General features: G+C 41.9%; 1 protein-coding gene across 1 annotated transcript; it reads left to right on the forward strand.

The window, feature by feature from the left end:
* The first annotated feature begins 552 nt into the window (after window positions 1-552).
* Window positions 553-9,714, forward strand: CLEC5A (C-type lectin domain containing 5A). The gene is made up of 6 exons (XM_004599740.3): window positions 553-854; window positions 1,319-1,417; window positions 5,916-5,999; window positions 6,298-6,434; window positions 7,086-7,192; window positions 8,440-9,714. The coding sequence occupies exons 2-6, from the start codon at window positions 1,339-1,341 to the stop codon at window positions 8,552-8,554; spliced, it is 522 nt and encodes a 173-aa protein (XP_004599797.2). The 5' UTR covers window positions 553-854; window positions 1,319-1,338; the 3' UTR covers window positions 8,555-9,714.
* The last annotated feature ends 6,238 nt before the right edge of the window (window positions 9,715-15,952 follow it).

Below are 15,952 nucleotides of genomic sequence, written 5' to 3' on the forward strand. Positions count from 1 at the left end.
CTATCCATGTATTCTGTCCTTCCTACTCCTCTTGTGAGAATACAGGCAGAGGTTGTAACAGCTATACATATTTGATTTTAGTGATTTTTTAATGGATTAATCTTCTTTGTTAATATTTTCTAATCACTTTTGGTAATGAGCTCATCTAGCATTCATAGTAACGAAAATTATTAGAGGAGAATCTCACCATTAATAAGAATGCTTTGATCGTAAAGTTTCTGTGTTATTCACCAGCACCCTACACCTGTTCCCACAGAAGATAGTGTGCTTAGGAAGTATTCAACAGTTATTTGACCTTGAAGGCGGGTAAGTGAGACCTGACAGGTACAGCAGAGCTGAGAGTGAACAGAACAGTTGTAGCACAGAAAGAGTTGCCCACTAATTTTAGCCTCAGCTGGATTTCTTACAACTGTTTTGACATAATTTGGGCTGCATAGAAGTGTCGCAACACAAGTACAAAATACTGCCCTTGTTGATACTCCCTGGCTGTTAGCATCTTGTTCTTCCCATTACGGCCCAAGGGGATTCAGTCCAGGGGAAGGGCGAGGTGAATCTGTATCAAGATATTTTGTGTTCCAAATTCTCCTAGAAGTGCTCCCCTAAGTTGGAACTCTGCTGGCAGGAAGCTTCCTCTTGCCACAGCTCAGACTCCCATCCCCTCTGGGCCCCGCCTGCTCCCTCTGCAGTGAACACTCAACAGGAAAGATGATTTGCTGGAGTAGGCTGCCAGGGAGACTGTGAAGCAGGGCGCTGCCTGAGCAGAGGCAGTGAGCTCTCAGGGAGATCATACCCCTGCCTGCCCCACCAAGACGACCCCCATCTGCAAGCCAGCCCAGCCCTGAAGGAGGAAGCAGGTTAGTCTGTGTGTCCGCTCTGCACTGACTGTTGTCTTGTTCTCGCTGCCACAATCCTCCAGACACGGCTGCTCTGTCACCTACCTCGTATGTGCTGAAGTTGAGACTTTTCAGATGTCAGTGTGATCAAGGTTACACACAGGTCCGAGGAAGCCAGAGTCACTTCAAGGCCAAGAATCCTTGAAATCTAGGAAAGGAACTGCGTGTTAGAGCCTGGGTGGTGACAAACAGAGACAAGGCAAGGCCCAGAGCTCAGGGACGAGAAAGGAGAGGTAGCATGTCAGGTTCAAAGCTGCTATCTATCTTCTCGACGTGTGCTAGTCTCCTTTTGTGCTTATCCATGACATGCCCATCTTCCTACCTCCAACCGCTCCAGGGGTATCTGAACAAGAGCCCGCAGTGTGTCCTGGTGAAAGGAATACTCATTCTCAGGTTCTGATGGTGGCATGCTCTAATCCCCACAGGCCCGCACATCTCCTTCATCATGAACTGGCATATGGTAATCTCTGCGCTTGTGGTAGTGGTGCTTAAAGTCATCGGAATGACCTTATTTTTGCTGTATGGTAAGTATTTCAAAAATGGCTTACTCCAGCCTGTGTGCTGTCTTGCTCATCTTTGACTCTTGTCTCAAAATGCAAACGTTTAAAGGTTAAATGCCAAATGTATCTACAGCTGAGGGTAGCTGATCCAGTAGAGGACAATTGGCAATGCCTTCTCATTTTCCAACTACACATGGGGCCGGCTCCCTTGATCTATATTACAGATATAAAATCAACCATTCTCTACTGGATAGAACCTCACACAAATCTTTTCAACTAGCATATTAGTTGGGTAATCTGAATTGAAATACTTTTAACTGTTATTTTAATTATTCAGAATGCAGTGTCACCGGGGACACAGAGAATCTTGTGTTTGTTGGTTCACTTGCTAAATGCACCAAAGGACAAGACTGGGCTAGGAGGAAACCAAGAGCCAGGAGCTTCTCCTGGGTCTCCCACTTGGCGACTCGGACCATCTTCTGCTGCTTTCCCAGGTATGATAGTAGGGAGCTGGAAGTAGAGTAGTAGGACTCCAATTGGCACTCGTGATGCCAACATTTCAGGTAGAGGCTCAGCTTACTACACAACACCAGCCTACCCTAGTGTTTTCAAATTTGGGAATACAGGCAGATGAAATTTCAGCACAGCATCAAGATGTCTTACATCAGAGCACCTGGGATCAGTTCCCTCATCTGTCTCTGGCTCCCAACTTGCTCCTAACATACATTCTGGATGCAGCTGTGATAGTTTAAGTAGTTGGGTTCCTGCAACAGGTGGCAGAATTGGGTTGCATTACCAACTCCCAACTTTGGATTCCCAGCCATGACAGGCATTTAGGGAGTGAATCAGCGGATGGCAGTTCTTCCTGCATCTGTCTTCTCTTTGTATCTCCCTGTCTCTCTCTCTTTACTTCTCAAATACCTACATAAATAATTTTTGAAAAATATTTTGAAACTACTACTTCTGGGGCCAGCATTGTAGCATATCAGCTTAGACTACCTCACAGGCTGCCAGCATCCCACATGGGCGGTAGTTCGAGTTCTAGCTGCCCAACCTCCAATCCGGCTCCTTGCTAACATTTCTGGGAGAGCAGCAGAAGACAGGACAAGTGCTTGGCCCCCTATCATTAATGTGGCCATCCTAGCTGAATCTTCTGCTTCCTGCCCACTCCTGGCCATTGTGGCTGTTTGATGAGTGTTGGTGAGTGAAACAGATGATGGAAGATCTCTCTCTCTTTCTCCACCCATAACTCTTGTCTTTAAAATAATGTAAAGATAAATTTTTTTTTAAAAAAAGAAAATACTGTCTAATTCAAGTCAATAATAAGGCTGTGTTAATAGGTGACTTATAAAGTAATAGGACTTGGGAGAAATTTCTCTCCATAGGCATATAAATTAATTAACTCAAATAAGTTAATAAAAGTAAAAAATATTCACATCACAGGATTTTATTTCAAATCAGTAAGTAGAATCGTCTCCAAACCCTGAAGCCAAAATGGAAAACAAATGAGGAAGGAAATGCGAGTAGTACCCAGCAATTGGGCAAGCAGACCGGGTCTTCCTCGAGACACAACAGGAAAGTGTCAGTCTTACCAGTTAAGAGAGGAAGAAAGGAGCAGACATTTGAGTAGGTGATTAGGCATCACTGACCTGCGTGAGGTGGTTCATCATCACCCAGGAAAGTCACACTGCCCAGCCGCCCTCGGGAAGTGCGGGCTTGTTATACGCACCAAGCACCCAGATTCAGGGCTGAGTCAACATCCTACTATCTTTTCAGTTCTCCAGATTTTTGGTCATAGCAACGATGTCTTCATCCTCATGTGTTCCTCTGGAATGGACACTGCATGATGGTGACGTCTTCTTTATCATCGGCTTCTGATGTGCTGAATTCTCAGAGACTCCCCCAAGGCCTCCTTTCCTAAATCTTTCTTTTATACAAAAGGGTTCATATATATCTCCTAATTGATCCTTTTCCTTTTTTTTTTTTTATTTGCTTATATGTTTACCTGAAAGACAGTGACTGAGAAAGACAGAAAAAGAGAGAGAGAAAAGGAGATCTTCTATCCATTGATTTACTCCCCAGATGACAACTACAGCTGGGGTTAGGCCATGCAAAAGCCAGGCGATCTGAATGAGTCTTCTATATAGGCACAACATCTCAAATAAGAACCTGTCATCTGTTGCTTTCCAGGCAGATAAGCAGGAAGCTGAATCAGAAGAAGAGTAGCCAAGACTTGGGCACGCTGATACCCCATGAGCAGTTCCCAAGTAGCAGCTTAGTCTGCAACAGCACACTCACCCCAATTCCCTTTCCTTCATTTCTGGGAGAAAAGCAAGACCCTTCTGGTCCTAAGCTTGCCTTTCAGCATGAGGAGAGTGTACAGTCTGTAACAGCAAAGCACTTCCCAGACTAAAAGCATCTACCTGCAAGAAAGGTTTTAAGAGAGACTGTGTAGTGTGACAAGTTTTATGCTAAACCAATCATAGTATTTAAGAAAAATGGGATACATTAATCCAGAGCTAGGGGCACAATGACAGAAGCTGTCGAGGGATAAAGAAAGATGAGTGAGCCACACTGCTCTCCCTATTAAACGCTTCACCCCTGAAGACCTTTCTAAGAACTAGCCACCCCATTCTCTGAAGACATGGTTTACTGTAAATGTCTTCAAGAGAAAGACCATTTCAAATTCAACTTAGCATCCACCAAGCAACCCCATCCAGCAAGTTCCATAAAGCAAATATTCCTGAAATATGTATGTGCTCTTCCATTTTTTTTAAGATTTATTTATTTTATTAGAAAGTCAGATATCCAGAGAAGAGGAGAGACAGAGAGGAAGATCTTCCGTTTGCTAGTTCATGGCCGTAACAATCAGAGGTGAACTGATTTGAAGCCAGGAGCAGGAGCTGGTTCCAGGACTCCTATGCAGGCAGGGTCCCAAGGCTTTGGGCCATCCTCAACTGCTTTCCTAGGCCACAGCAGGGAACTGGATGGGAAGCAGGGTGCCAGGACATAAACTGGTGCCCATATGGGATCCCAGCATGTACAAGGCAAGGACTTTGGCCATTAGGCTACTGTGCCTGGCCCTGAGCTCTTTCATTTATGATCCCAAAGTAGTTTCAAAAAAAATAGAAAAAGAAAAAAACAGGCTATTCAATATTATAGAGTCTGTGAGCTGGGGAACAGAATAAGAAGTGGATGCTAACTTGTATTTTACCTGTATATTTAGATAATGGAATGCTGAATAAAGCTCTAGTAAGCTTCCCAAGCCACTGCAGAAGCCAGTGTAGAAACTGAGTTCTTAGGGAAAATATGTGTAACACTGATTCCCCTACTTTTATTAGAGGGGAAAGAATACGCTCTTTACTGTTTATAGGAAATCTCGAGTAGTTCATCAACTTTCTTGTCTGCTATTTCCCCCCTGTAATCATGAAATATGACCCTATTAACATCACTCTTAGAGCTGAGACAGTCTTGGGCACGGCACGATGGCCTAGCGGCTAAAGTCCTCGCCTTGAAAGCCACGGGATCCCATATGGGCGCCGGTTCTAATCCCGGCAGCTCCACTTCCCATCCAGCTCCCTGCTTGTGGCCTGGGAAAGCAGTCGAGGACGGCCCAAAGCTTTGGGACCCAGCATCCGCGTGGGAGACCCGGAAGAGGTTCCTGGTTCCCTGCATCGGATTGGCGCGTACCGGCCCGTTGCGGCTTATTTGGGGAGTGAAACATTGGATGGAAGATCTTCCTCTCTGTCTCTCCTCCTCTCTGTATATCTGGCTTTCCAATAATAATTTTAAAAATCTGAAAAAAAAAAAAGAGCTGAGACAGTCTTAGTGAGAGAAATATCCAAAACCTGCCAAGAATTATGCATTTTATTTTGTTTTTATTAATATAAAGATAATGGATTTCATGTATTTTATAGAAATCATGCTGAAAAGGTAAACATATTTACCTTCTTTCTTCCCTCCCTCAAACCCCTTCCTCCTCCTCCTTTCCTTTAATTTTTGTAATGATTTTATTTCACATGCACAGTTTTCAGAGCATAATGATACTTCCCTGTACACCTTCCCTCCTTCTCTCCCTCTTACGCTCCATTGCCCCTTTTTTCTTATTTTTCTTTTAATTTTTACAATAACATACTTCCAACTTTGGTTTGGACACTGGAAATGGGAACATCAGCCTGCACCCCACAGTTTAACAAGTTTGACAATAACACTATCAGAAATACACCTAAGGGGCAAGAGACCCCTTTGATACTAAGTTCCTCCACCACTCTTCCTTCTTTTCTTCTTCTTTTCCCAGAAATTCACTTCCACAACACACAAGAAATAAATTAGAAGACATGAAATAAGACTTGAGGTTTCAAGCATGACAATTAGTTATATGGAAGGTCCAAAGTAGGAAAATATCTGAAAATCTCCAACATCCAGAGACCAATAGTCACAGACACACAACTGTGCCTATGCCCCGATGTTTGTGTGTTTCATTTATTTTATAGTAACTTTTAGATTTTTCCTTTTATTTCAGTCCCACAAATATTTGGGAGCAGAGATGACAGCTTCAGTCCCACTAAAAGCTATGGCTTCAGTTCCACTAAGAGCTATGGAACAGGTAAGGTTCATGTTTTGTAACCTCCTCCCCTCTCTCCAAGTACTGAATTCTTAAAGACTTTCTCATCATCTCCTTTCTTATGGGATTTGCTCAACAAGGCCATAAAGACCCTATAATTTATTCTTTCTATGACTATTGACAGACTAAAGTCAGACTAGAGTTGTTGAATTTCTTCTTCAGTTGAAAATGCTTTGTATAATTGCTAGAAAGAAACCCATGTCCCACCTTTATGATTCAGTACCAGGATTCACAACCCAAACCACTAATTTCACTAATCTCTCTTCTTGAATCTTTTCAGTGTGCCCCAAAGACTGGGATCTTCATCAAGGAAGATGTTTCTTCTTGTCCACCTCTGAGTTGTCTTGGAACAAAAGCAGAGATGATTGTCAAACAAAAGGATCCACTTTGGCAATTGTCAACACCCCAGAGAAAATGGTGAGATCATTAGAGTGGTGCCATAAAGCAACTTACCCTACCCTGGGCCCAGGTGGTGAGAAGGATGGAACCGTGTGGTGTGGTGGAAGTGGGGTGGGTGAGGAATGAAGAGCTAGCTGGCTGGCTAAGAATCTCTAACCCCTCACCCTGAGACTAGATTTTGGGGACTGTCCTCAATAGCAATGGTATATGATCCTCGGGTTTCCACTGTCTGCACTCCTTGCTAACCCCAGAAGCAGCTCATCACACTGATGGTTTGCTGCTAACTCACCAGTCAACACTTTTTGATTCAACCTCGTTTATAATATAAAAGTTCCTTCAATAAAAGCAAGTTTATGTTCAGAGGCCTACCAAATGTTAAAAGATGCATTTAAGACTACCCTGTTTCAGATTGTACAGTACCATACCCCAGTTTGGTCCCTGCATTGTCACATCACCGTAACATCAGACCTATTCAACCAGAAGCCCCTTGGTCTGCATTTTAACAAGACCTCCAGGTGATCCTAAGTCCCTGTGAGAACTGAGGACTTCTGGAGTTAGTGCTCAATTCCAGCAATAGTCAGTCCCTAGTTCCCCATCAGCCCTTCTTGTTCCAAAATCAGACATAATCATGGAGCCCATCAGCTCAATGATCTGCTTTTTGATTTATAGGAGTATCTCCAGGACCTAGCTGGTGCTGAGAAGTACTTCATTGGCTTAGTCTACCAGCCTGCCGAGAAGAAGTGGCGCTGGATCAACAACTCAGTGTTCAGTGGCAAGTACGTGAACATCACATTTTCTTGTCCTCAAGAGATTAATCCTAAGATTCGTCTTCAAATAGTTCACCTGCTGGGACTTGCCGTTGTTTAATGTTCCTCCTTCCTTCCAACCCATCTATATTCCCAGACACATTTTTTAAAGCTTTTCCTTATAGAAAATATTGAACATCCTTAAGTAGTGATAATAGTATTCATATAACAAATTATCTGCTCAAATCAAGACCCAAACAAATCAACATACACATAGCATTTCTTCACTGTGTTTTGTAAGTCTCTTTTAATCCACAAATCACACCTTACTACCCAGTGCCTACAAGTTTCCCCAGATGGGGATTCTGTACCTAAAGAAAAGCTATTATAAGCAACTAGTCAATACCTTAAAACTATGAAGTTCTAATTCCCAAAGAGTTCTCTCCTATGGATCATACCATAGAGATCATCTTCAGAGGAGAACATATTCTCAGTGCTCATATGAAAACACTGATTCTGAAAACAGGTTAATTCCCCAGTCTGTGACTAAGCTTCCCCATAAAGAAGAAGATATTAATATTCATTCAATGTCAACTAAATCCCAAACACTAATTATACTAAACAGTTTACATATATAATTATCTGCAGTGATCACCATGATCATCCACAGAAAGCTTGCATTAAAATTGCCATCTAACAGTTAAATTAACAACCCCTTCCAAAAAAAAGGCTTCAAATTATATTGAGCATCACACAGTCTGATTCTGCATTCATTTAAGCCCGAAACTCATATAACTTTTCCATGAAATCAGAATCACCAGAATGAAAAAGACTAAATGACAGAAATAATAATAATAAAGACCCATTGAGTTTTGCTTAAACCTAGCTTGGGTCTAGGAAGGAATGAGAAATCTCTATTACACTTTCTTGAGTCCTCCTGCTGTGAATATACATGCCATTCCAAAAAATTATTTCTTGAGGAAAAAAAGGGCAAAGTTTCAGATATTTCTGACCAAACAGAAGAAGCTAATCTCAGATAGTGTGAATACATAAAAGCTCACAAGATCGTTGCCAAGAAAAAAAATGAAGTTAGAACTGTATTTGCAGGGAGTGGGTTTAGGATAGGAAGCTCATATCATGGCAGAAGGCTCAGCTCAATGCCAACCTAGTTTCCCTGCCATCCCTCCATGCACAGCTCCTAGAAGACTCTCCCCCGAAGTAAGTGAACGGCAGAGCTGAAATGCTAAGCCCTAACCTTTCTTTCTTTTCTCACCTAGAGTTACCAATCATAATGAGAATTTCAACTGTGCAACCATAGGCCTATCAAAAACAATTGATGCAGCATCCTGTGACGTGACTTACCGCTGGATCTGCGAGAAGAACCCCCAGTGAACACAACTTTACCACAAGAATGATGAGTATACTTAGGGAGACAGCAAAGGAGACTATTTCCAACTGGGATTGGTCCAGAAAATACAGACATCAACTTACTATGCCAGTCTACTGGCACAGCTCCCTCATGAATCCTCAGGGCTAATGCACCATTACCCTTCCATAACTATACTTACACATGCACAACCAAGACAAACACTGCATTCTGAGCCGTTCCTAAGACCGCATTTCCCATAAGAGTGGCCCCATTTGGATCCACACAGGTGATATACTCAGTGATTCCACCAGGGGAAATCCTTGCCTGCTTAGGAAAATGCGCTTCTGTATTCTGCTTTGGAGGCCTAGATTATAACCATCTATAGGAAATAGAGTCAGTGTCATGAATTCAGTTTAACTGGCGTGAAAATGGCATCACTTTCTGTAGAAATGAGCATTTCTGACTTATCAACAAGCTTTAGGGTACTAACAATTTGTTTCACCCTTGGAGTGCGCCACCATACAATCAGGGAGAAACTGCAGACTGGACAGGCGTCAACACTATTTAGAGAGTAGCATGGGCAGAAGGGATCGATTCAGCTTATGTGACCTTAGTTCTACTCAGCTTTCTCCCATTCGCATCCCCAAGTTGAGAAAGCAGAGCCCTTCTGAGTCTGAACTGTGATTTAAACTTAAGGAGAGCTCATAAATTTGGCCTTGTAGCAGAGAGAATATTATTTATGGGAATGGCGAGGTATCTGGGCAGCACAGGAATCTGCTCGGAAACCTCTCGGAGGAAATCTACAAGGCTGAGGGGACCAAGAAACATAGATCTTTCAACAAAACCCAAAAAATCATTCATGCTAAAAATGTGTCCTACTATGGCATCCCCATTTATCCCAAATAACTCCTTTACAACAGAAATTTGGATAAGCACTTTTTGCTTTGCAGAATTTCATTAAGTCATTCCATCTTATATATATATTTTAATAAGTTAGTGTAGTCTCATGGGTCCTGTTGACCACACCGTGTTTTTCAACTCAGTTCTCTAAGATCCTTTCTACCAGTCTATTGACCCAAAGACTCCCTCAATAGCTGGCATCATATTGACTTAGAACTGTTCCAGTTGACCCCAGTGTGGAATGAAAAGGGGGAAAACTGAATGGAAGAGAAAAATGACTTTCCTGACTTTCAAGGAAAAATTAAAATGTCTTTAAAATTTTCCCTGATAATAGTGTCAAACATCTTTTTACATTCTTATTCCCTTTATATATCTTCCCTGGAGAAATATCTATTCGGATGCTTTGCCCATTGTAAAGTTGAGTTATTGATCTGTTTCTTACTGGGTTGCAAATTTTCTTTCTGCATTTTACATGCAGTGTCTTCATGTAATAGCTGATTTGCCAAGAGTTTCTTCCATTCCATAGGTTTCCTCTCACTCTTAGTGTCTTTTGATATACCAACAACATTAATGCTGATTAAATCTGGGCCTGACGCAGTGACCTAGCAGCTAAGGTCCTCGCCTTGAACTTGCGGGATCCCATATGGGCGCCGGTTCTAATCCCAGCAGCCCCTGTTCCCATCCAGCTCCCTGCCTGTGGCTTGGGAAAGCAGTCAAGGACGGCCCAGGGCATTGGGACCCTGCACCAATGTGGGAGATCTGGAAGAGGCTCCTGGCTCTTGGCTCCTGGTTCCAGATCAGCATAGCACCGGCCGTTGCAGTCACTTGGGGAGTGAATCATCAGATGGAAGATATTTCTCTCTCTCTCCTCCTTTCTGTATATATCTGACTTTGCAATAAGAATAAAATAAATCTTAAAATTTTTTTGATTAGATCTATTTTATTTTTTCTTGTCATATTTATGGTATCATATCCAAAAAGTCATTGACAAATCCAATGCTGTGACATTTTCTCCCTATATTTTCTCCTAAGAATCTTATAAATTTAGATCTTATTTCCAGTTACTTCAGTCTTTTGAATTAATATATGATTTAGGGCAAAAGCCCAGATGCTTTTTCTTTTTCTTTCTTTATCTCTCTCTCTCTCTCTTTTATTTATTTATTTATTTTTGTTTGGGGGTGGTCTTGTTTAATTTTGTCTTTGTTTTGCTTTGTTTTTTAGGGGGAAGGAGGAGGTGGATTTCAGTTTTCCCTGGTTCTGAGTTGCAACCAACTGTTTGCTTTATTTAAGCCTGTATGTAGATCATGGAAACAACAGCAAGTTTAGTTCCATCACCTGCTTTCCCCAGCGACATCTGGCCATGATTCATTATACTTTTCCCTACTATCACAAAATATCCAATTCTAGAGGCTGTCCCATTAGTCTGTCCTATAATCAGGACATTAGGAGCAGTGGGGAAAGTAGTTCATTGTCAGCAAATAACCAGAACAAATCTAAGTATCTGTTACTGTGAGTTACAAAGATTTTTTGTGTGCATTTGTTCCCACAGCATAGTCTAGCCATCTTGGCTGATACAAACATTAGTAGCAAATAATCACCATCACATGGTTTAACAATATAGGTTACTTGGCAAAGTGTTTAAGAAACTTAATTCCCAGGCCAGATAGTCTAGGGTTAATTATGGAGTCCTTATGTGCTAACAATGTGATATGTAGTAAGTCAATTTCACTTCTGTTACAATTCTTTGGTTGATAATAATATCACTCTCTGGAGTTATTTTATAATTTAAGTGAGTTCTTCTTTGCTTAGAAGAGTGTCAAAGCTAAGCAGTGTTGGCTTGGGTTCACCAGGAGACTAAGAATTTATATGCTATTATTTCATTAAGAAAAAATGTCCATGGGAATAGAGGTGAATGACAAAGGAATTAGAGCTGAGAAGCCTGTCAAAGCAAGGGGTACAACATCAACCTTGCATGATCTTTGGGACTATTTGCCTTGACTATGTCTCATGGCTATCCCTTCTAGGGTAAGTTTGCTACCAAATTCCACTTCCACTATTGAAAACTTTTTTTTAGTTGGGACTACCTCCTCAGAACTTCCAGGTTGTCCATGTGTAAATTTGAATGGCAGGTGAATTCTCTCTCACTCTTGGATGAAATCAGCAGAGAAGTTCCAAAGTCAGATGTGAGAGAGGCTCCTGACAGAATATGAAATACTGTTTAATAACAATATTGTATGACTTATACATAATAAACAAGTATTTTGTAATTAATTTGGGAAAGTAGAAAATATGCAGAATAATATGAAACGATTGCCCTTAGAGTTGGGGGTAAGAGTGTAAACAATGAATCTCTTGGTTAACTATTATATGGTAAGTTTCACTGAAGCACAGAATCCTGGGTTAATAGTTCTCTCTGATTCTTTCTGCCCTGTACACAGATGAGCAAGTGTGGACTTCAGAGGAGAATAGCAGTTGCAAAGCCCCACTCACCCTGGATGTTGTTCGGTGTTATCATGGTCCTCTGCAGTCGGCTTTTAATCTACATGATCTTTCAGTGAACTCTAAACATGACCAAGGAACATCCATTGTATCTTTGGAAGTAGTGAGCTTTTCCATCTTAAGAGCCATTATAAGAAGAATGACTGAGGACCCGATTGTTGTCTTTTCCCTTCACAGGGATAATAAGTTAGTGGATAAATGCAAGAATGTAATGCATTCCTGTTAATCAATAAACAAGGCTATTTACTATCAGGTGTTCTTTGACCTTTCCTGCCTCACCTGTCCAATTCCACGCCACAATCCACAGTAGCCAGTTATAGCTTTACTATGACGCTTTCTACGTGCAAACAAAATCAATATTTTATGCCCATTTATACACCTCTTTTGCAAAAAAAAAAAAGTGTTGGATAGTAAATTCAGTACACTTCACTTAAGAAAGCTTGGGGATTATTTCTACTCTTTGCAGAAAGAATGTCACCCTTTTCACAGATGTGTAACATTCAATTTTTTAGACAAATAATATTTTATTTGATCAGGTCACCTATTGATTTTCCATCTAGTATCAATATTGTGCTGTTACAAAAATGCTGTAGTGGATAAAATTGAGCCATAGGATGAGAAATGGAGCTGTTAGTTGACAAGGAGAGGTGAGGTTGGGCAATGCTGGAAATGTGCCATCAGGGCAATGCTGAGGAAATATGGATTATAACACAGCCAGCTTGAGGTTTGTGAGGGAGTGGGGAAAGGGGAACCCAGGAAAGAATTGCAGAACTGGAGCTATCAAAAGAGGAACACCAACTGGAATGAGCAAGAAAGTAGGAAGGAGAGCGTGAGTAACAGAAGGGAACAGAAGCAAACAGGTGTCATGGAATTCAAATGGTTTCAAGAACATGAGAAATGCTGGGAGAAGTACCAACAGCTGCTTCTTCCTCTACCCTCTCTGCCTGCACCTGCCTCAAACTCAGGATCACTGAAGGTCAACCTGCCTTTCTCTCCTCAGCTCCCAGAACTCAGATCTTCAACCCTACTTTCTTTGTAGAAGGCAACAGCATCCAACAATTACTGAGCAAGAGAAGAGCTCCTATTTAGTTCTTCTTCCTACACCATGAGAAATGCCACCAACAAGACGTGTGTCTAAATGAAAAACATCCATCCCAGGGTGGTAAAGGTGTCCAGAAGTGTGAAATGAATGAACTCCCAAAACTCCAGCAGCCTAGAAGCTAGACAAGCACTAAGGCAAAGGGAACTGTACTTGGGGAAGAAATCAACAGTGTATGCTCAATCCAGAGCAGCAAAAGGAGGCTTTGCACAGCCAGTGGTCACCAAACACTGAATAACTTCAAGAACCTAGGATCATGTAGTCATTCGATTCTACTGTCAACAAACACTTGTGCTGGCTATTCCTGCTCAGAAACCTAAATATTGGACCTGGCACAGTAGCCTGGTGACTAAATCCTTATCTTGCATTGCCAGAATCCCATATGGGCACCGATTCATATCTCAGCTGTTCCACTTCCTACTTGTGGCCTGGGAAAGCAGCTGAGGATGGCCCAAAACTTTGAAACTCTGCATCAGTGTGGAAAATCCAAAAGAAGCTCCTGGCTCCAGCCATTGCAGCCACTTGGGGAATGAACCAACGGATGGAAAATCTTTCTTTCTGTCTCTCCTTCTCTCTGTAAATCTGACTTTCCAATAAAAATAAATAAATCTTTAAAAAGAGAGCTAAATATTACAATATATTATATATATATTGTATATATTACAATACAGGCAATATATGGCTTAGTGATATAGACACTGTGAAATTCCGATTGAATCCCCAACTCCTGTCTTTGGGCAGTCCCAGCTGCTGCAGGCGTTTGACTGATGAACTCGTAAATGAAAGATCTCTGTGTAGGTATCTATATCTCTCTTTTTTCTGCCTTCCAAATAAATTTCTGAAGCTTTCTTGTGAAGTGTATTAGAACTTGAGAAAGGTATGCATCTCTTAAAAACAATAAAGTGAATTTTCAGCAACAATGACCTTACCTTAAAAATCCTCTGTTGAATACGGATTATTTGGTGATGACAATAACGGCGATGGTGCAGATAACAGGTGAGTAAGCCCAGTAGGTAAACTGAGATAAGTCAGGCACAGAAAGACAAATACAAATACAAATGCATATAAACATATTCTTGTTTATATGAGGAAGCTAAAACAAGTGACTTCCTAGGAGGAGTGGGTGGGTGGAATGGTGAATATAAGAGGTTTGGTAGTGTGGGGAGGGGACACAACTCATGGGCACAGAGTGTCACCGAATAAGAGGGAAAATGTAGAATGCTCTGTTGCGTAATATGGCAAGAGAGAATATTAGGGTAGCTCTGATGGACAAAAAAAGAACTGTACAGCCAGTTCACTTTGGGAAGTGATCCAGAGGATGGAAAACCTCTCTATCTCTCCATCTCTCTGTAACTCTGCCTTTCAAATAAAAATAAATCTTTAAAAAACGATTTTTTTAAATATATACAAAAATCCTGGTGCTTTTCAGGAATATAAAAAGGTTCTTTTTTTCCTGTGTGCTAAAATATACACTGCATCTGCATGACTTAAAAGCTCGCATCTCAGTTATGTTTATCATTTAGGGATGTTGCTGGAAAGAGGAGCCCAGGGAGGACACTATCATTGTAAGAATGTTTTAGCGACAAAGGAGCTACTCTTTCCCCATCTTCTGGGTTGTTGCCTTCTGGAAGTACTCCTAGGTGATCCACTTCCTCAGTCCCTTTTGTTCTCACTCACTTTTTCTTCCTCTGTGGCTGTTTGCTTTCATGATGAAACTGTGCCCCAGTGCTTACCTCAGGCAGCGCGTCTCCTCCAGGCTGGCCAAGGCTGCTGACACTGAGAGTCTCACTCTTTTGGCAACAGATGACACAGGGGGTGGTTCAGGAGGACAGCTTGAAACTGAAATCTTTGGCTCTTATCTGGGCCACACAAAACCTCTGCCCTGAACCCAGGAGATGACAAAAGCAGCTACCTAAGGAGCCCACAGACCCTGCATCTCTCACATCTCAGAACTCTGGTCCCAGCAGATGGGCCAGACCTCTCCACGGGCCAGGAGTTCTGAGCTCTTCACCGTCACAGGAAATGGCTCAAATGTCTCCTTGCCAGGGCCGCTTCCCCTCACCACCACTACAACAGGACAGCCTCACCTCCACCTGCACACACCTGGTTGGCTGTCCTCTTTGCGTCAAACTCTCAAACTGCATTTGACTTCTTGTTTACTAAGGAGTCTTCAGTACAACATCAGATTTTCGTTTCCAAGCTATTGCATATTTGGAAGGTAGAACTACAGAAAGAGAAGGAAAGATGAAGAGGGATCTTCCATCTGCTAATTCCCTCCCCAGTGGTCACAACACTCAGGGCTGAAAGCCAGAGATTCGAACTGGTGCTCCTCAATAGGAAGCCAACACTGCAGATGACAGCTTCAGCCACTATGCCACATTGCGGGCACCACCCACACTGAATTGTAAGTGCCTGGAAGTAGGTTATATCTTGTTTGCTTCATCTTTCTTTGTAGCCGCAGTGTTTTATACATGCTGTGAGTATTTTAAATCAGAATACCAATGAATAAGTTAAAGGAAAAAATCAGTTTAGGAATAAAGACAATCAGCCTGACTAGCTTTTTCCTCTATTCACTTCTGTAGCATGGACTTCAGAGTCGTGTCTGTTGGCACCACTTTCATCTTCAACATGCGTGTTTCAGCTCTGGCTGGTCAGCTGAGCATTCTCCTCGGATCTCCTCAAATGCTACATTTCCATGAGCTGCTTGAACTGAGGTATAAAGGTTAAAAACTAATTCCCAAGAGTAAAAACGAAAAATGGCATAAAAACGAGGAGAGGGATGGGCACTTGAGCTGGCAATTTGGACACCAGTTCGGAGGTCCATGTCCTACCTAGTCAAATGCTTGGTTTGAGTGCAGTTATGCTTCTAATTTCAACTTCCTGCTAATGCGTGCCCTGGAAGGAGTCAGCTGGTGGCTCAAGG

The sequence above is a fragment of the Ochotona princeps genome, chromosome 25, assembly GCF_030435755.1.
Source record: "Ochotona princeps isolate mOchPri1 chromosome 25, mOchPri1.hap1, whole genome shotgun sequence".
NCBI classification, from domain to species: domain Eukaryota; kingdom Metazoa; phylum Chordata; class Mammalia; order Lagomorpha; family Ochotonidae; genus Ochotona; species Ochotona princeps.